The 22,279-nt window shown below is 43.9% G+C and overlaps 1 protein-coding gene across 3 annotated transcripts in view; it reads left to right on the top strand.

The window, feature by feature from the left end:
* The window catches only part of slc25a25b (solute carrier family 25 member 25b), a 44,006-nt gene that overhangs the window by 13,007 nt on the left and 8,720 nt on the right, over positions 1-22,279 (top strand). Inside the window, exons 1-5 of one of the 3 annotated variants that reach the window (XM_063210381.1) lie at positions 3,051-3,324; positions 15,859-15,985; positions 16,233-16,320; positions 18,328-18,439; positions 20,690-20,848. In XM_063210381.1, coding sequence (XP_063066451.1) covers positions 3,295-3,324; positions 15,859-15,985; positions 16,233-16,320; positions 18,328-18,439; positions 20,690-20,848 — 516 coding nt within the window. In that variant the 5' untranslated portion in view covers positions 3,051-3,294. Of the gene's footprint in view, positions 1-3,050; positions 3,325-11,127; positions 11,356-15,858; positions 15,986-16,232; positions 16,321-18,327; positions 18,440-20,689; positions 20,849-22,279 lie in introns of those variants that run through there. The other 2 variants (XM_063210380.1, XM_063210379.1) reach the window with 2 other exon arrangements.

Here is a 22,279-nt window from a genome sequence, read left to right as displayed (position 1 = left end):
GAAGGGAGGAAGAAGAGAAAGAAGATCTAACATCTCTAGACACAATGCAGATGAACAAATATTTAGATTTTTATATTGATGATAGTGTTTTGCTCAAGTTTGATGATTACTGAAATAAACGAGCAAGACTGGACGGTGCAATGCTGACATGCTTGGTGCTTGGTTTACGTTTTGTTCCTTGGGACAGGCTTCAGTCTTTCCCAAAAGTTGAACAAGTTCAGGAGTCTGTCCTGAGTTTAGTACATCAATGAAGAGGGAGAGAGATGGAGAGGGGGTAATATACTGTATTTGGTATTCACTTGCTCACAGTCACACACATATGTACAGTTAGGTCCCTGCATACAATTATTACAATGAAGTACACGGTCAACAACACAGCATTTCGAACAGGCAAGCACAGGATCATTAATCACTAAACTATGGTAGTAACTCAACATGATCTTGCATTGGTCTAATTTTATTCTAAACCAGTTTTCCTTTAATGCTGTTTGGTTGTGCACCTAGCAGCCAGCATCCCGTTCCAGTCAGTGGTTCAATTGATGATTGGAGAGGAGAGGGGATGAGAGAGTGGACGGAAGGGGCGGGTAAGCGAGTGGGGTTGGTGGGGTGGAGGGGTGGGTTGGGTTGTTGAGATGTTGGAGAGGGGGTGGGCTGGACCGATGCCATTAAGCAGTGGGAGGGGAACCACTCCTTGGAGAGAGGAGAAGGGCTGCTGGATGGGGTTGCCAGGGAGATACCCAGGGCTGGATTAAGACGGCCTAGTGCCCCTAGGCCACAGTTTGCTGTAGGCCCCCTACGGTAGGCAAATCTCTGAACAAAATGACATAGAAAGTGTCATAATTCACAACCAAGAGGAGTATTAATACCATTTAAAATGCTACCTGACACGGCAGACAAAGTTATCAATTCTGCATCTTTGTTACATTTCTACATTTATGTTGATTCCCTCCCTCTCTGGCCAACTGGGGGCCCTTTGGCAGGTGGGGGCCCCTAGGCTGCAGACATAACTATCCTGTGCTTTACTCTGGCCCTGGAGATTCCGACAGGCTCAGGCAATGGGCTGGCTGCTGGCTAGGGAAAGGTGAAGTGAAGAGAGAGACTGGGGTGGAGGACAAGGAGAGAGATGGAGGGAAGTGAGAGACTGGTGGAAGAGAAGAAGATGGAAAGAGACTGAGGGAGGAGAAGGAGAGAGATGGTTCAGCATGTTTTGTGCTTTGCTAGTGTTGGAAGGCTCAGCACATTTTCCTTTGCCAACACTGAGAATGCAAAAGAGTGTGTGTGTGTGTGCGTGTGTGTCTGCGTGTGCGTGTGACAGAGAGATGGGGATGGAGAGAGAGCTGTGAAAGAAAGATAGAAAGAGCAAGGGGATGATGGTGAGAGATGGAGAGAGAAGGAAAGATTGGGGGAGAGAGAGGGAGAGAGATAGAAATGGGGAGAGAGAGAGAAATGGGGAGAGAGAGAGCGAGCTCAGAATTAATGAGAAGTCCTCCAAACCCCCCCCCCCTCTCCTTCGCATCGCACTTGCTGAACGGCACGAGGACTCCTGCCAGTAGGGAGAAGATTTATCATCCTCTTCTGCGGTTGGCTAGCAACGGCAGCCTCCGATATTCCTCCGGCCGGACCTGGCAGTGTAGGCTCCTGTGATTGGTCGAACCACAGCTGCAGTGTGGATGCAGTGTTCTCTGGATGCTCAGCATCTTTTTTTTTTTAAACCGCATGAAGCGTCACTTCGCCTCCACTCTTGGAGTTACCCCTGCAGACCCACGCAGGGCATGCAGACATAAGCGGCTGAAGACTGCAGCAGAACAACCGGTGAGGAGGATCGAGAAGGATACCCCCCCTCATCTCAGAATCCCGTGCAATTCCATCAGGAAAACTGACACTCAAATCTCTGCTGCATCGCACTGATTCTGAGCGAGATGTCGGAAAAGTTCTTCTCAGAGTGGATTTAGTCTTTCTACCTTGTACTTTTTAAATGTTGCATTTTTATCATTTTGACATTGTATTCCTCAGCTCTTCTTCTGCTACCTAAAATGGATTTGATAGACTTTTTGCTGAGTCATAAGAAGCTGGTTGTGTAGCCCAGCGCTGAGGTCTGCATGTTGCCGTGAGCCTGTGCCGGTATGCTAATGCTAGCGCAACGGGGCTAAAGGTGTTGCTGGTGCTGCTGTATGCTAATGTGCGTCGCTGAGATGGTTACAGTGATGCGGTGTCTCTACGCCGCTGCTGCTGCTGCTACTGCTACTGCCGAGCTGGAGGAGGGAGGGAGAGAGTGAAGAGGGTGACGCAGAGGAAGGAGAGCGAAGGGGAGAAGAGTCTGTGTGTGTGACGCAGGGGGATCCCTCGCCTCTCTTCTGGCTGCTGTTGGAGCCTGTCCTCAAATGCCCTCTTCAATCTGTGGCTGCATACTTCAGCATCCTCTACATTACAGCATCGGATATTCTCACTACCTGTCTTATGCTCACGCACGCAGACACTCTTGCAAATGCTTACACGCATAGAAACAAAAACACTCGTGCATACACATATGCCTATTTTCTTGTCATATGAAGTGACAGGACAGTAGACGTATTGCCTCTCTCCATGCCATTCGCATTCATACACACAACTACAGAGGATTGCTTGACTGACTGATCAGTGAACACTGGACAGAGCCTTTTTGAAATTTTAACAACCACACAACTCAACAGAACACTTGCGTCTTAAACACAGATTCTGAGTGTCAGTGTGTGTGTGTGTGTGTATGCACTTGTGAGAATGCTGGAGGGCATTTGGTCATCGCTAACCTGCTGGTGGTCAGGACAGGCTGTGGGATGCGAACCTACCCCGGAATGCGAACCTGCCCCGTCGGAGCAAACCACCAAAGTCCAAGACAGGCAGCCTGCACCACAGGTGACCCCTGGGAAGGTGGAGGACCAGCCACCAAGAGACGATGACACAACCAAGGACCCTGCGGAGGACAAGCCACCCAGACAAGGTGACACAACCAAGGACCCTGCGGAGGACAAGCCACCCAGACAAGGTGACACAACCAAGGACCCTGCGGAGGACAAGCCACCCAGACAAGGTGACACAACCAAGGACCCTGTGGAGGACAAGTCCCAGACGCACATCGACCCTCGTAAGGAACCTTCGGACAAGCCACTATGTCACAATGATTCTCCGAAGGACCCTCCGAAGGACAATCCACAGAGAAGCGATTGCGCATCGGAGGACCCGGCATTGGACAGCAGTGGTGGTCAGCAGCAGCAGACGACTGGTGCAACACCTGGGAAGCGAAAAACTTTGTTCATCATGGTGGCGCCCCCCAAAGACTATCACCAGGTACTGCAGGGCAAAAGGCAAAAGAGTTCTGTTGTAGGTAAACTAAACTTTCTTTTTCGGAAACTTAAAAACATTTTCTTTTCTCTTCCACTGAGGCACGTCTTCATTTCTAATTCCTGATGTGGGAAGCAGAAGGTAATTATTTCAGGAGAGTGGACCTGTAGGCCAAACTTATTTGGGTCCATTGGGAAGTCCAGTCGCCTACAACTAAGCTTTTTTAAAATTTTGACTAAGATTTACAGCCCTCTATAGGGGGGAATTGAGGAGGATGCAGCTGAGAGGAGGGGACCTAAGTCACCAAAGGGGGGGCATTTGTCCATTTTAATTTTTAATGCTAAAGCGCGTTGGCAAGCTTATGATGAGGTCAAGGGGCCGTTTGTTCAAAAGTGGCTGAAAACCTCTGACCTAGATGAATCAGACAGGTGTACAGATGGGTACTGCAAGGCACAGGCCCCAGTCATGGTGCCGGCTAGAGGGTAAACTAGGCCAATTGCTCCAAAAGCTATTGAGCTCATGGGCAGCCTGGCAACGCCACCGCTCTGAAAAAATTCTGCCAGGCAAATGCCCTGTGTAATGGACGAGAGGCTAATCCAAGCATCAGTCATGGGTCTGGTTTGGAAACTTATCCTCTGGGGAACTTATCCTCTGGCAAATTTGAGTGCTCCATCTCAGAAATTTCTTGATGAAAATAATTTTGTCATTAAACTATTTTACATATCAAGCAGGCAGGGTTGAGTAATCTTGATGTGATTTTCCGACTTTGTAGACATTTGCTGCCTCAATACTAGTCTTAATTTGTTTTCTTCTTGAAAGTATATGAAGTACAAAAAGGAGAGTATATAATTATTCAGTATACAGTATTGGTGATATAAAATATGGTTATTGTCTTTCAAGAATGAAGCATAGATGATTGGATCAGTATTTGTTTTATGGGTTATTTATTTTCTTTCCTTGTCGGTGCACTACCTGTTGCCTCAAGTACTGCAATCTTAGATCGATTTTTTTTTTTCAGTTGCAGCAGTTACGATTTACAGCCATACTCCCCTTAATGTTCGTTATCGCACCATGCTCTGAATGAACTTTGAGAGGTGGAAAAACATGAATGCCGGTGCGGTGCGTTCATTCATAATCTTGAGCTCCTGGAGGTGTGGTGCCACAAACAACCTCGTAAACCACAGGTCACAGTAGAGGTGGCAGTGTTGTAAAGACTAGAGGAGGCAGAGTAGTATTTGTCAGATATACAGCTTGACATGTGCACCTGCCAACCAGCCAAATAAGGAAACAGATTGGCTGTGACTAGAAATAATTTTAATTGCATTAGTCAATTTGGCAGATAGTTTTGGATACAGGCCATCACATGTTTCATGCCTTTTGCATCTGTTGTTTTTGTTAGGTGAAGAAATGGTTTGATTGGTCTGGTTTCATGTGGAAAGATGTGTTAATAGCAGTGATTGTCTTGTTTCCCCCCTTCACCCTCAGATCTTAAACAGAGACAGTAACATGGTAAAGAGAGAGTGAGACGAATAACAAAACCGTGACAAGTAGAACTGAATGGCAAGCAAGTCAGAAAAAAACACTGGCCACAGTGGCAGGTGAGCAAGAAAGTTGATGCCAAGCTCTGTACAGTATACAGTTGAGGACGATATTATTAGCCCCCCTCCTGAAATTAGACATATATCTTCATTGATCATTGAGAATGATCATTATTAATAAATGTGTGTTATTCTGGAAACAAATACACCATGGAGATAGTATCCAATAAGTTAAATTTGGACTTTTCCATTTTCACAATGAGTTTAAACAAAAAAGTGTAAAAATGGCAAGGACAAAATTATTACCCCCCTTATCATTAATAGTCAATACAGTGCCATTTATGAACAAAAATTGACACGAGGCACTTAGATTAGTTGTTAACTATGTTGGCACATGTCCTACCAGGGATTTTGGGTTTTTTCATCGCAAATAGTTAAGCTGGTCCAAATTGCATGGATGTTGAGGATGGACATTCATTTTCAGCACTCTTCAAATACTATCTAAAGGATTGAGGTCTGAACCACTCCATGACCATGGTTTTAATATCCTTGAAGAACATTTGAACTATTTTGGATGCAAGTTTTGGGTTATTATCTTATTGAAAGATCCAGTGAAGATCTTAGCTCCCTCTATGAGCATATTTTTGCAAGGTCACTTTCCACATTCTATCATAATTTTCAGTTTTTATGGTGCCGTACACCCAAACAAGGTTTCCTGTGGCTGAGGCTGCCACAGAATGATGCATCCACCACCATGTTTAATTGTGGAAACCATCTTATAACGATTCAAGGCCTATCCCTTTCTTCACCTGACAGAAGCAGAATTCATGCATCAAAGCAGGTGCAATTGAATATCATCAGATGAAAGCAGAGACGCTCAAAACTCATTTTTGACTTTCAAATGTTCACAGGCAAAGCTCAATAACACTCTGATATGCACTGCCTTTAGTAAAGGGGTTCTTCTGTGATGATGGCCCCAAAGCCCAATATGTTGACAAGCCCTAACAACTGTCTCTGTTGGTGGGGGAAAAAACTCCAGGTGACTCCAGGCCAATAACAATCATCTAGGCAGGTGTCCAATACTTCTTTGGTCTAATGAGGCTAAGCAGTTTCCACAGTTACACATAGTGGTGGGGCATCAAGTTTAGTCTGTTATTCAGCCTCAGACACAGGGAGTCTGGGTCTGAATCTGGATTGCTGGGTCTTCCAACAACATTGTAACCCAAAGCATACATTTAGATTAGTTCAGAGGTTCTTCAAGGACACTAAAACCATGATATTGGAATCACCCGCTCATAGTCCAGTCCTCAATCCCACTGAGAGTCTGTGGTTAATGTCTATGCTCAGCATCCATGCGATTCGGACCAGCTAGAACACTTTGCAGTGAAGAAATGGGCCAAAATCCCTAGTGGGGCATGTGCCAACCTAGGTAGCAACTTATCAGAGCCTGTTGTCAGTTTTGGTTCATAAATGGCGCCATATTGACTATTAAGGATCAGGGGGCTAATAATTTGTCCTTGTCATTTTTGCCCTTTTTTGTTTAAACTCATCGTAACAATAGAAAAATCCAAATTCAACTCATTGAACATTATCTCAATCAGTGTATTTGTTTCCAGAATAACAGAAACGGTTAATAATGGTCATTCTTACTGAGAAATCAAGAGAAATGTCTAATTTCAGGAGGGGGGCTAATAATATCGTCCTCAACTGTATCAAAGGCTTTCTCACCACCTGGATTGTACAGGCTGCGGTAGAGGAAATGGAAGTATTGGAGGTGATAAACTAGAGTCTGATTGTTGGAATGTTTACTGGTCCTAGAACAGAACAATTTGATCAAACGGGTGTGCGTGCGTGTGTGTGTGTTTGTGTGCGTGTATGCATGTGTGTGTTGCAAGTGACTAATAATTAAAGCGTTATCTGAAAACATCTTGTGACCTTGTTACTCAAAGTGTATCGTACTTTATTGTCAATTTCCTGTTAAACAGGTGTTTTACTTAAGATTGAAAAAACATTTCTCCAGACTCCTAATTGAAAGTGTGATTTGAAAGAACCTCAAAGAGTTGCTTATTGTTTGGGTCTAGATTCTTGAGTGTTTTGCACCGTCTTCTTATCCTGCCCGCTCTGTCAGACAGACAGACAGACATGTTGAGCCAACTTGACTGAGTCCTGTCCTCTATGGCTGGGTTTTCCGCCAACAGGATACTTTGTATTGGATTACTCGGCCATTTCTAGACACGCTTCTCAGAACATTCTAGGACATTCAGCCTCAGGCATTGTTGTGAGGGCTACTGTTTTGACTAGACTGCCTGGGGCAATACTGGAATTAGCCTGGTTTCTCCAATTGATCATTGTAGGATTGTAGTATGTGTTGTATTTATATTTATAAGTGTCAGCTAAGTGTAATGCAATAATATAGGCTAACGCTGGTGATAAAACTGACCCAAAATGAGAATGAAACATAGCATTGTAGCATATTCTTGTCAGTTTAAATGAGACACCTGCCTCACACACCTACTCTAAAATGAAAACAAGCTCTGCCTTGATGGTTTAATACAATGGCGCATTCTGTGTTTTCCCTGGGTAGTCTACAAGTTCTGCAATCTCAGTAAATGAATACCCCTGTGAAATGTGGTCGATTCACCTTCTGCACTTATTATTTGTAAGGCAAAGAAATTACCGTACACAATTAAGTTAATTAACACAAGTGCGTTAATTGCGAGACTGTGTTATCTGATGGGTTGATTTTCCCTTGATGTGGGTTACCTGGTTGTTTGGCATTATGTCACAGTCACATAGTAAGTTCTTATGATGTAAGCGCCTTTTTTGATAAACATGTTTGCCCCCTCAGATGGTGCGTTATGTAAGAGGTGGCGATAAGGGGCAGATAGTGTGAAGTGTACCATTTCCTGTCCTCCTTGGCCATAGAGGTATAAATATTACTGTGTCCTCATGGGGGATGTTTTTCATCCACGCCGCTGACAGACGTGCTCCCTGTGCCCAGTTGTTGCTGCTGATGGTAGTTATGTGGTATAACATTGTTTTTTTTTTACTGCCACTGGACTTGATGATGTTAATCTATACCTCGCTGCTCCACGTGTTCCCGGCGTGCCAGCCTAGAACACCTCACATGCACCCACGTTCTCGGGGCAAAGTGACAAACAGCAATTGCTTTAGTCATTGATGTGCTTTTTTGAATGTGCCTTTGTAACTGTTATGCAAATCCGAGTAGAGTTTGGAATTTAGTATGCACACTGAATAGATTCGTTATATTCTCGTTAGCTAGTGCATCGTAATCTGCACGGGTTAGGACGACTAACCCCAATCCAGATGACTGAAAACAATTAACAGTCTTTGGACATGAAATTAAAATATGACTTGTGTTTTGCTGTCTGCACAGCTGTCAGACCTGACATGCTGAACTAGGTTTATCACTTAACCTTGTTGTTGGAATAGTACCTCAACATGCTAAGCCCTACTGTAACAGTTCAAGGCAAATGGCATCTGTTTTTTTCTCACATGCACACACGCACACCACACTTTTTTTTTCCTCTGAGAAATTGTCTGGATAAAACCCACTACGACTGCACTGTTATCTCCTTGTTTTTGTCAGCTCTGTCCCCCTCACAACAACCTCATGGCCGCTCTCACCTCCCGGCCTCTGTCACCTTCTATACATCCCAGCATAGGCCTCTACTACATCCCTCCACCACAGGGCAGGCAAGTGGTGCACGTCTAGTTTAACTCATTGAGTGCCAGCCATTTTCAAATTCAGACTGGGGGGTGCAGGCTTTTTTCAATGTTTGATTGATTTTTTAAGAGCCATAAAAAATTGAGTTCTTTGTCTATGTGAACAACAAACATATCAGATCAACGTGTTAGGCCCCACCCCCCATGAAAAACACAATTGACTTGATATCAAGTTTTTGGCACTGTGCCATACATTCTGAAAAGACTCGTTTTCAAGTCCATGGCACTGAAAGAGCTACAAGCCTAAAAAACGTTGTGTGCTGCCAGATGAAGAGACAAGCTCTGTAACCCCAGGGGCCTTGTACCAAGACTTGTGTGGATTCTACTGGCGTAATATGGGAAAATCTGCCAAGATGCCAACTGCACACAAAAATCAGATGCATCAATCCATGCATAAACGGGTTTTCACTCACCCGTCAGTCAGTCTTGGTCCATCCAAATGTCTGCCTTAGAAGTTAGGTTTTTTGTGCCTAAGTAAGATTTTATTTGTAAACAAGGACCCTGGGGCTCCTACACATTTAATCTTCACTCACTCCAAGCCTGTCCATCTCTCCACCACTGTGTCCACCCCCAGCGGTCAGTTGAGGTGTTGAGGTCACAGTGCTGGGTGCTGGGTGCTGGGTGGGTGTGTGGTAGGGTAGGGTGCCACTGCCCATGCATCTTGTGACTGGTCTCCAAATAGCCTCCCCAGTCAAAGGGGACCTCCTCTGGCATGTGTCATTTGCTCACGGCCTCTTCATTTCCATTGTTTACATGCACTCACGTGCGGTGACTGGCATGCACCAACTCACACGCGCATACCGTAAAGCTTAACCGGACACACTCGCACACATACAACATGTATTCAAGTATTGGCAGAGGACGCGCTCAACTTCTAGGAAAAACGAAAGTCTTTGGGTGCGAGATAAAAAGCGTCAACTTAAGGAAGCAAAATCCGCACTCACAAACTGCGTCTCATTATTTATTTATATTACCACCATGTCCAAAAAGTAAACGCGTTTCGGCTAACAAGCCTTTGTCAGTGCGTGGTACATGTATTCACACACATATGCACTCACAAGCATGCTGTCAGACGGAGAGGCTGATGACAGGCTTAAAATACACATCTGTTAGCAGCCAGGGTGACCCAGCGTTCACATGATTTGGTGCTTCCCTTTTGGTGTTTTTGTTTGCAGTGTTGTTCTCTTACCACCCCCACCCCTCTTCTTCTTCATATGCCAAGGCCAACTCATTTCACTACATGTCTCAGCAGTTGTCAAATTAATGATATAATAATAATGTAATGATATAATAACAATAATAAGGGAATTTTTAGAGCAGCCGGCCCGAAGGTCACCTTAGAAACAAAAAAACTAAAAAGAAAGATAAATAAATAAATAAGCGAGAAGAGAGTAAGCAAAACATCAATTGAAGTCCACATGCTACAGTTGGGCGTCAACACATAGCTTCTGGTTCACCAGGAAAACAGTTGGGCTAAGATGTCTCAGTTTCACTTGCTGAAGTTAGCTGTGTTCCCAGCCTCTATGGGGTTTTGCGTTTAGGTGCATGCAGATGGTTTGCCATGAAGGCTTAGCTCATAGAGACCCATTCGAGCTCTGATTACTGCAGCACTGCAACATTGTAGCACACAACATGGGAAGAGCCAGGAGACTCCCACACATGGTGACTATAGTGTTGCTGATGACTGTGCTGGACTCGGACTCGGCCTAATTTCAGCACAACTAACTCGTATAGATTTACAGACGTTGGTTTATGGCTAGGATTGATACTCACCGACTGTTTTAGCAAATCATTGAGGCAGATGTCATGTACAGCGTATGTAGTTATTCTCTCATAAAACAATGATTTACTTCGCAAGAACAACCTCTAAACTTCACCTTGTGAAAAAAATGGTTGTCTGGTGCAATTAGCTTCTCTTGGGCAAAGCAGATACATTTGTCTTCAGGTACAGGTTACTATCATTTCATTACAGGCAGAGCAGGGACTGGTGACCTGAGGTCAGAGTTAGTTATGGGATGGCATTTGTGTGTGCTCAGGGTGATCTGTGCATCATATCTGCTGTCATTTACTCTCATTGACTTTTGCACTTATTTTTCTATTCATGTTTTGTTTGTTCTTTGTTTTGCATTGCATCACATGCTCTATAAAGTTGAAAAGATTAGAAGCAGGCCTATATGCATGTTGGTATGAAATGACCAAAATAAAAACGCTCTTTCTTTCTTTCTTTCTTTCTTTCTTTCTTTCTTTCTTTCTTTCTTTCTTTGTCTAGTTGTCTGTACAGAACACATCAGTCTCCTCAATGAAGAATTTAAGGGCCGAGTCTCAAAACCCTCCATTTTTACGCGCCACACGATTGGCTAGCGCCAAGTTTAAATCTCCTATCGGTCAAGGTCAGACGCAGGCGGGCTCTTTACAAAACCCAATGAGATTGAGCATGAGAAGACGGTGGGAGGGGTCATTACTCATTAGGCATCTCTATTCCATGTGAAAGAAGCCGGTATTTTCAGACAGTCTCGAGCGCTTTTGGGAATGACATTCTTTTCCATGTATTTATTATTTTATTTATTACGGTGTTATACATAGCCGTTTCAAAATGCTGTGCTTGTGCCTTTACGTGCCCGTTCCAAGCCAACATCAAACCGCGTTTGAATATTTTGAGTCAAATGGACTACCCTCGGAGTTGAAGTCACTCTTCAAACTAAGTTTGTTTCTTCCATCAGAGGAATTTTCTACGTATCGAAAGTGGCGACAGGTATGATTCATTCCATCATTGCTACATGTATTACTCAATTACGCGGGTTATGCGCTAATAAGAAACAGATTCGGGTTCTTTATTTGCACGCGCTTGCTTTGAAGGGTAATGTTTTGCAGAATAAGTATAACAAATTTTCTTTTGGCGGGTAAGCATCTCAAATTATACTTGCAAACCAGCAAACCTTCATCTGTTTGCCCGGAGAACGTCTTCTAAGCAAAAGCAAGTCTGGTTTTGGTCTTTCCATCTCCAAATAGCCTACTTTTGACGCATGTGCAATTTTTCTGTAGAAAACAGTGTAGACGCATGGTATTGCGGCAATGTTTGCCATTCATGGTGTTTTTTCTTCTATTATTAGTGTTAATTTAATCCAGATTAAGTAACGCGTTCTGCAGGTCATAATCCTTTCCTGCGTGTCGGTGACACGCATGGTCTTTAGTGGTGGCCCATTCAAGAAGCAGCTCTTTGGCTTTACGTCAGATAATCTAGGACTGCTCTGAAGTGTTTTTGACGAGACGAAAACACACACACACACACACACACACACACACACACACACACACACACACACAGAGGGTTCAATGGTGCCAAAATGGTCTTATATTTCAGCAGATGTTGAACTGTTAATTTGAACTGCTTCCATATCAGGCAGGGGTGTTGTTAGGTATGAGGTATGAGTCCTCACAACATCAAGTCCTCAAGTCCTCTGCTTCTCTTCTTACTTCATACCCCATGCATTCTCTCTCTCTCTCTCTATTTTTTTTAATATATAAGATTTTTTTGTCTTTTTCGACTTTATTTGACAGGACAGTGTGAGAGGTGGACAGGAAGCGAATGGGGGGTGAGATGGGGATGATAACTGATTATTGCCAATAGCAGGCCTATGTGCAGAGGTGGAGGTAATTCCTAGCAATGTGAAGTCTTGCATAAGAACAGGTACACACAAGGCAGTCAGGGCCGATTTGACCTTAGTATGTGACGTTTACACTTGGGCTTGACCGATTTGGCCAGGCCAAGCGGTGTGGTGTAGGTGTGGCTCAAGGTGTCCTTGTGAGGTGGTGAGGATGTGGTCTCTAACTGCTGGAAGGCAGCCCCTGTAGAACGGATATGGGCGGGCAATCTCTGGACTGGCAGTGCCATGGTGTTTCTGGCAGACGTTGGTGTCTGGCTGGCATAGGTGACCTGATGTGGTGTTCATGCCAAACTGGTGTGTGTGGCAGCCAACATGCCCAAAGGTCGTTGGTGACGCAGTGTTTCATCCACACCTGTGATTAAACCGGAAGGAGAGTTGCCAATATATTATTTGATTAGCAGTTGATTAGAAGTTGGCGAATGTGGCATCACTTGGCTATTAATCAACAAGGGTTGGGCTGCAATGAAATGATGCCAAGCGTATTAAGGAAGAGCTTGTGTGCATAACGAAACCAAAAGAACTGGACCAAAATGACTGATAGTTCTCTTGCATTAGGCCATCTAAATGCAGTGCAAATATGCAAAGTAATTCAATTCTGGTAATCTTATGTCATCATGAAGCTGACTACTGTATGGTTTGGACATTTGTAGATTTATTTATTTTAATGAGTCTTGCTACTTATCACAAGTTGAGCTCTTAACTCAACCCGATTGCATTGCATCAGTATTGCATCAGAGTCATTTTATTTAAGCCCTTAGATTAATTCTTAAGTGCGTTGAAACTGATACAACTGACTGAATTAATTTTATATGCGTAGTTTGTTCATAGTACCAAAAATGAACTAGTTCGTAGTTCTTTTTTGCAAGACTTGCAACATCTTAGAGGATGTTGTGAGCTATATTCAATATACTTTATTGGCAAAGCCTTTATAACACTCCAGACAGCAGTTTTTTAAAAACCACAACCGTGACAATGCGTGTGTTAGATGGTCTTGGACACAGCAGGTAATGGGTGTGTTTTAGAAAAACATGTTTGGAACCACTGTACTGGAGTTGTAGTCTACATATCTCTACAATGTTTAGTTGGCCATGTGTCCTTGTGGTTGCTTCACAGTCAGCTGTACGATCAGACAGTTTCCCATGACTACATAGCAGAGGCGAGGGAAGCCGGGTCACACCGACACGACTTTCTCTGTCGTGCGTATCTGTCAATGTCAGGATCAGGTGAACATGACCGCTGACGCACTTGCTAGAAAACTGACCCTCCAGAGCTGTGCAACTCTGCGTCTAACCCTCACCCTTTAACCTCGCCCAAGGCATCAGGGCAGGCATCATTTTTAAAGGGCCCACCAGCATATTTGCCTCCTGCCACTAAACCATTCCCAACTTCAAAGCACCCACAGTTTGTCACATTTTGACATATTTAAATATTATTTGGAACTGTTGGCACGAGTCGCCTTCCAAAAGGTCATTATGGAGATTACCATGCACCAAGATAAGACACTTCTCTACACATTACACCAGTATGTAACACGTTGGCAGAAAAAATCAATAAAAGTGAATAGGCCAGTGATGCACCATCAGAAAGTGAACCCTCCTGAGTTTCATAACTCTGCGTCTAACCCTTTGACCTTCCTCAGGCAGCAGTCGTCATTTTAGGGAGTCCATCAGCATATCTCTCTGCCACAAAATCGTTCGTGACATCAGAGCACTCACACTGCTTTCTCAAAGTCAAAGTCAGCTATGTTGTGAATTTCTTCACATAGACAAATTACAGGACAAGCATTAACGTACAAGACAGGACAACATTTAGTAATGCAAGGTATTGTGTCTATCACGGTAGATACTAGATAATAACACAATGGGATTCCTCAGATTTGACACATTTGGCATCTTTTCATTTTGGGGTGAGAGACCCCATTCTGAGGGGGTCATCGTTATCAGAGACTAGTATTAGCCAAGATAAGACCTGTATCTGTACAGTATGTGTAACACTTGGGCAGCACAAATCGATACACCCTTCTCTCTCTATGCCAAGTGGGTGAAAGGTTGGGGAAACAGAAAGTTAATGATTTATCGGTGGGTCGGTTGAGGGGGTTTGGAGGGGTTTTAGAGCATTCAGCGAAAATTTGGTCCTTTTTCTGCTCAATGGCTCGGACACACTGTGCTTTTCAATCCGTTCGAACGTGACCAAGATGGTCTAAACACTGATAATGGAGTCAGGTGGCTACACGAATCGTTTAAAAGCCCCCCCACCCCGGCAACAGTTTACGTATGCTGGTTGGCCTGTGTCAATATTTCACTGTTGTTGGCCCACCATCACAGCTGTTCATTATTTAACCCAAGATGGTTCTCGCTAATAGCGTGTTCAGGTGAAGAGACAACTGGGCCAATGCCTCCCCCCCTCCCCTGGAATGATGTGGCTCGTTGGGCTAGTGTGCCCATGCCCTACCATTAGGCTGGGGACCCGGGTTCGATTCTGGCCCGAGGTCGTTTCCCGATACTTTCCTTTCTCTCTGCCCACTCGTTTCTCTCTCTCTCTCTCTCTCTCTCTCTCTCTCTCTCTCTCTCGCTCTGTCTTTCTGTCTCTGTCTCTCTCTCTCTCTCTCTCTCTCTCTCTCTCTCTCTCTCTCTCTCTCTCTCTCTCTCATCTAAATATAAACCAAACATATATTTTAAAGGAAGCCCACCTCGGCAACAGTTCGCATACGGTGGTTGGTCTGTGTCAATAGCTCATTATCGTTGGCCTTCATCACATCTGCCCATTATTTAATCCAGGATGATTCTTGCATCAGTCGGGGTTTGGTGGGTGGATATGACCTGCTATTACTGTTAGCCTTGGGAATGTGAGTCATTCATTCATTCAGCAAATGGTTCATCCTCCTCTTGTGATTTCATCATTTAGTTTTCTTGTTCCTCTTTTAGCAACTGTGAACATGTTAAACTGTACTCATGATTAACCACTTAAAGGGGCTCCGGGTAGGATTAAAAGTTAATTAATCATGGTCCCGAGTCAGCCGGCGCTTGTGTGAGTCTTTAGTAAGTGAACGATGGTTCTCGTGATCACTTCCACGGTCGGCTGTCAGAAAAACCCACATGCAACTTTTGACAGTGTCGGACCGAACGAGTGTCGTGAGAAACACTTTTCATTTGAAACATCGCTTTACATACCGTATTCAGATTTGTATCAACTGCTGGCATTCCGGGATGAAAAATAGTCTCACAGCGAGTTTATTTGAACAGCATTTTTTCATTACGGTTTAGATTTTGAGACCGGTATGCCACGGGTACCTTGCAAATGACGTCATCCTACCTAGTGCCTCTCTAAGACACGGCCCCTGTTATGAATTGGCTGTTACCAGAATTGCAATGATGAAGACTTGATGTATTACTAAAGGCCCTGTGCACTGAAGTAGTGGTGTAATGCTATGGTAGTTAAGTTTTTTTTTGTGACTATTACAACGCGTCCCATTGGGGCCACCAAGGCAATTCCTGAAGTAAAATGTCTACACACTTAAATTCTCTCTCTCTCTTTCTTTCTTTCTTTCTTTCTTTCTTTCTTTCTTTCTTTCTTTCTTTAAAAAAAAAAAGAAAATTGTCAAGGCCGGGGACAAGGACCTGGATGGCCAGCTGGACTTTGAGGAGTTTGTGCACTACTTGAGGGACCATGAGAAGAAGCTGCGGCTGGTCTTCAAGAGCCTGGACAAGAAGAACGATGGTGGGTACATTGTATATTTTCAGTGTATCGTGAAAGTTGCCCATCCCTGCTGTAATTCATTGTATTTTTCTATGTTTGCATTTTTCCCCTAACAAAAGTCTTACACTCAGTTTGACCACTTAAATTTGATCATAAAACCACAAGGTATTGCAGGGATGTATTGTAGACCTTTGACTGAACTCCTCTCTTCCAGACATGCCTGTAATATTTCAGTGTTTTTTTCTGCCGCCTGTGTTCTCTGGTCCAGGTCGTATTGACTCTCAGGAGATTATGCAGTCGCTTCGTGACCTGGGAGTGCACATCTCAGAGCAGCAGGCGGAGAAGATCCTCAAGAGGTGAGGATAACAAAAGCCCCCCGTCCTTGAGTAAAAAAAACACCCCCCTTTCTTTCCTTTTTGGAACTCTGGTGATGATGGTAGATGCAGTATGCAGAAATCACATGCATATCCTTAACTCCTGCTCTCTTTGTCCTTGTAATGTTTCATAGTTCGATCTTGCTTACTCACACACATGCATCCCCCCTCACTGTTGCTCTCGCCTACTCCCTCTCCCTCCCTCCCTCCCTCCTTCCCACTTACTGTTTCTCTCACCTGCTCCCTCTCTACCTCTCCCTCTCTCATGCTTCCTTTTTATCGCTCTCTCTCTCTCGCTCTCTCTCGCTCTCTCTCTCTCTCTCTCTCTCTCTCTCTCTCTCTCTCTCTCTCTCTCTCTCTCTCTCTCTCTCTCTCTCTCTCTCTCTCTCTCTCTCTCTCTCTCTCTCTCTCTCTCTCTCTCTCTCTCTCTCTCTCCCCCCTTCCTTGTCTTTCATCCTTGTGTTCTGTCAGAGTATTCGGTCTTGACCAGTTGGTTTGGTGTTGTGTTCTGTGGGGGATGGATGGAGGGAGTGAGGGCGGGAGGGCAGGCGTACGGTGTGGTCAGATTCCAGGGTTGACTCAGTAACCGGACTCCTCTGGACTAGGCTATTTCACACAGTGCTGGACTCTTCTCTCTTAGCCATGTGAGCTACAGGGCCAGAGCCAGAAGAACAAGTGCCCTGCTGGCTCGCAGCAAGTCCCTGTGCTCAAGTTCTCTCCCTCCAGCATAGGATGTCTCTTGGGGTACAGTCCATTACCCATCCTCGACACGTGCTTGTGTCCTTGCATGTCGCTGACGTCCCACCTCCATGGAGAAAACAATAAAGTTAGTTTCCCTGCTGTCGGCCTAGCCACAACAACTATTGGGGGACTACCACCCCCCCCCCCCTTCAACATTCTCATTGCAAATGAGAAAACCTTTTAATTGCGCTTTTGCGAGATATTGAATCAAACTTCTGTCATCAGTGACGCCTTGTTACGTCAACACGAGACCCCAAGCACAAGTGAGGACGGGAGTTGGAATAATGGAAGGAGCCCTTAGTGTACTACAGTGCACTCATTATTAACATAATACAATACATCATGTAACAATAGTACATACATATAATATGCAAATAAATGTTCAACATGAGAGCGAATGCTATTATCATTACGGTTTGTCAGTATTAGTTTGAGCAGCAGTACAGTCTCTTTTGAAGTTTAGGCTATTTAACACACTTTCCTAAAATCCAGTGACTGTCTTCAAATTGATTGCACATTAGATTTCCCTAGCTAGTTGTGTTTGTCTGTCGTGTTTTAATTGTCTGTCTGTCTGTCTGTGTGTGATCGCTTCCTCTACCCCTTTCCCCATGTCTGCCTCTCTCCTCCATCTCTTCTCTTTTTCTCTCTCTTTCTTTCTTTTTCTCTCTTTCTTTCTCTTACTGTCTTGCTCTCTTGCCCTCCCCCAGAATATGGAGGGGTTACATGGGTGCCCCTATTATGTAGTAAGTAGCGCTCTCTCTCCTGTCTCTCTGCCTGGCTCTGCCTGTTCACCTTTATACGCTCGGCTTACCTTCCTTTCCTTTTCCTTCTACCTATACCTATTCCTTTGGATTTGCCTTGATTTGGGTTATTTTTCTTTGCAACAAAATGTTGATATAGGAAATTGGGAAATGTAGAAATTTTAACTTTTTGCACGCTGATTTCTTGACCTGTGACGTTTTGACTTATCGTTTCGTCACGGAGCAAGAACAAGAAACAAGAACTCCAGGATTGTCTCTGTGATTTTTTTTTTTTATTCACGCGTCACATGAATTAAATCATGTGTCAACATTGAAGAGGCAATAAGAGCATAGATAGATATAAACTTGATTGATCCCCAAGGGGAAATGTGTGTTCCAGGTTGCTCTCTATAGTTAAAAATAGATTAAAAAAAAAAAGTATACACATGCATGTAACAGTAACGAGAAAGCGAGGTGTAAAGCAGGCTTGTTTTTCTGTCTTCCTCAGCATGGACAAGAACGGCACGATGACCATCGACTGGAATGAGTGGAGGGACTACCACCTGCTGCATCCGGCAGACAACATCCCCGAAATCATCCTCTACTGGAAACACTCCACGGTACTGGGTGTTTGTTTGCAAGAGAGAGCGAGCGAGCGAGAGAGAGCGAGAGAGAGAGAGTGTGTTTGTGCCTTTGTGTGTCTGTGTGTGTATGTTTCGGTGTGTGTGTGTGTGTTTGCAAGAGTGACGGTGTTTCTGCATGTACAGTATGTGTGTGTGTTTCTGTGTCTGTGTCTAATATTTGCTGGTCCTTTACTTTAATTTTATATTACTTTGTGTTAGTTCTTAATGGATTTTAAAAGGGAAAAGACTGATGTATTTTGAACAAGCCATACCATGTTTGAAAACACGCATAACGAATCTTCATTTGCTCATTGCTGGCTGATGTAATCATCGGCTGACTTACAAACATAATAACCATTTAACCTGAAAATGTGTCCTTGTTTACCCTAAAGCCATGACCATGCCATGTTTGTAAACACACATAACACTCCCGGCGTCATCGCGTCTTAGACCTCACCGTTCTCAGCGCCTAAAAATGACTCCCGGGACGAACGATGCTGAATCAGGTCACCGTGATCCACTTAAGCCCCGTGAGACGAGACAGGACACAGAGCACCGGAAACCTGCTGACGTCACAGTCACCTTGTTCCTTGGCGCAGATAGACGCCAAAATAGGAAAGTGGCCTGGTTACCATCAGTTGCCTTAATTCTGATCTTTTGTTTTGTCTCGATGGCGTGTTAGTTAATCCGTTAAAGAGACACGCGCGTCATCGTTTTGGGACAGAAAAATAAACCTTGCTGTCTCCTTGACCTGGAAGAGTCCTACCACTAAATGTATTCATGCGCAGCATTTTATCTACATCTACAAAAGCGTTTTAAATGTAAAATTGAACTGATTGATGGGAGACTCAAAGTTCTATATGTATCGATTATTTTACCGACACAGCAGTTACGACTACCAGCAAGAAGTTTCCACAAAACTAGTTGACTCTTTCCTCCATGGGAACGCTTACATAATCCCACCTGTGTTTCTGTTTTTTAAATCGCTCGGCTGCCAATCATCTCTGAGAATGACCCTAATCTCCTCTCTACCTTATCTGCTCTTAAGACTGACAACATTTCTCTGTTCCGTTTAAAGTGGGCACGCTAACAGTTATGGCGTTTTCTCGTCTATAATTAGAACTATGAAGGTAACTATACCTTTAAAAACTTGTTTTAACTCTAATAAATTCGTACTGTTTACAGATCAACTAACGCTTGACAACAATCTTTAACTAATGTATACGCATGATCTATATCACTTTTAGAGTGACTTTCTGTAACTATAATAGCCAGGCAACTATTTTTGTATTATTTGTGAAAACTCAAAGCAATGTCAGCTAATCAAAGCTTGTTTAGAATGTACGGTATAGATGCTTTTCAAGTTCTGGAGAAGTAGGCATTACCTTTGGCCAATGTGAACGGAAACATTATAATAAATGGTTACCGTTATCTTTCTAGTTATTACTGTACGGTAGATCTGAGAGGCCTTTAACTGTGTGGAAAGCTGAGTGAGTGCTTTTTATCGATACTCCACCTGGTGAACTTCACACCTGACATATTACCCTAGTCACCCTCATAACAGCCTACCAGTGATACCAAAACTGTGGGCTCTGAAATCATTTTCTTCAAATCTAAATAATATTTGTTGCTCTGTTGCTGTATTTATTTAAATCGTATGGCTTATTGGACCAGAGGTGGGCCCCTGAACATTTGTTAAAATTTCAAGAGGGCCCCGTCGGGAAAAGGGTTGGGAACCGTTGGTCCAAGACCATGCACTCACCCACACGCACAGCCACACACTCTCATGCCACACCACGGTGAACATTGTCCTCCACCGGCAGGCTACACACCACACCCCTATTAGTCAGATGTGCGAAGAGTCAGTTACAGCTGCACTTTGTTCCCTCCTAAGCATCATTCTTACACGATTTTTAAAGAAAGCCGAAGCGTTTGGTTTGAAAATGAACAAGTCGTATAAAGTGCTGCAAGGTCATTCACCAGCTCAGCACTGTACTGAGGCAGTAGTTCCATTGAGTTCACTTTGCACTTTCATTTAATTCAGAATTTTGAGGTTGTTTACATATGATGTTTTCAAAGTGAAATAAAGCTTCATTCAGAATTAAATTCAGTTAATTCTGAATTAAATATCTCAAGGGTAAAGGAGGCCAATGTGCTCTAAACGGTGCCCTGATTGGGAAGTCCTCTTCATTACAATGCATTGCACACTATCTGACCCCTATGCTCTTGTCCTCTGTGTCCTTGTAGATCTTTGATGTTGGTGAGAGTTTGATGGTACCTGATGAGTTTACGGCGGAGGAGAAGACGACGGGCATGTGGTGGCGACACCTGGTGGCCGGAGGGGGTGCAGGTGCCGTGTCGCGCACCTGTACGGCTCCCCTGGACAGACTCAAAGTGCTCATGCAGGTAACCACAGCACACGGTCGGGCCGCGCACACGCACACACTCACACTCACACTGACATTGCCTTTTGCCAAAACTCGGTAGCATTTAATACTCCTGGTGGAAATAAAGGTGTGCGACGCTCCGCGTCGGGGTCTAAAGATTCTCTCTGTCGTGCTGCTATTCCACGGTAGCGACCTTCTCGCCGAACGTTTACCCTTACTTATCGCACAGTATATTATTAAACATATAGCACACAAAGTCGTCATGGTGGTAACAGCACCAACACCAACCATGACGATGGAATGATGGAACATGACTGGGCTTTAAAAACTCAGTAATGCCCAAATAATAATTAGTCTATAATTCAATAAAAATACACAAAAGCAATAATTAAGCAAATGAAGAAACCTACCAAAAGAAGTTTACCAAAGAAGTACTAATAAAAATACATACCAAAAACAAAAGTTTTTTTTTCTTTTCTTATAGTGTATACATAATACATACTTAACACATTACATAACATGAGAATACTCAGTTGGCCTACACGTGTGATCAATTAAGGCCTTGACTTGGTACATTTCTAGGAATCATTATGCCAATTCGTTCTTACTCAACATACAATGAGAAACTTGGAAATGGCACATATGCGTTGAAGCAGCACAGACTGTGCTCTAAGGCTCTTGGTCCACCTGATACACTTGGCACACAGCGAATGTAGTGCAGGACATAAACAAAATGTACTTTTGTGTGTGAAGAAACTGCATTGTAAAAAAACAATGTCTTTCAGTTCCAAGGCACGGAACATTATGATTAAAATTTGGCATTGATAACTGTGTCAGTCTGTTCCCCCCACTCATAATTGGATCAATATGAATATCCTCAGTTCCCCTGTGCTTAATGTAGTATTATTACGAGACGTTTGTTACATAATCTCTTCTCCCTCTGAGGCTCGCTCTCGTTTTATATTGCCCTTTTAAAATAATTCAGTTTGACAGCAGACATTGCTCAACCGCTTCTGAAAGACTGACTTCAGGAGGGGTGTGTGTGAGGGGGGGTTGGTGTGGAGAGGCGTAAGGCAAGTCAGACAGACCTTTGGCCCCCTTCTCAGGCACAGCAGCCAATCACAATCGCTTTCAGTTCACACACCTCAAAGACAGTCTTAACTCATTCTTATTCCAGTGGACATAGACTGGATCTATTCTATGTAGTCAATTTCTGGTCGTTACTGCAGGCATGTTACACAGTGTTTCTCAGCGGGGGCTCTAGAGACCCCCAGGGAGCCATAGGGGGGGGCTCGAGAAGGATACAGCGGGGGGTGGGGGGTGCTCGGTTGCCATTGGGGGGCATTAGTCTGTTTTATTAAATTTCAATACTAAGGGGGTGTTATCAGGCTTATGATGAGGTCAAGGGGGCGTTCAGAGGTTTATGATGAGCTCCACGGGGTATTGGGAG

Source organism: Engraulis encrasicolus, chromosome 11, assembly GCF_034702125.1.
Source record: "Engraulis encrasicolus isolate BLACKSEA-1 chromosome 11, IST_EnEncr_1.0, whole genome shotgun sequence".
Classification (NCBI taxonomy): domain Eukaryota; kingdom Metazoa; phylum Chordata; class Actinopteri; order Clupeiformes; family Engraulidae; genus Engraulis; species Engraulis encrasicolus.
Note: the sequence above shows the minus strand (reverse complement) of the source record. Positions and strands in the feature narration are given on the sequence as shown.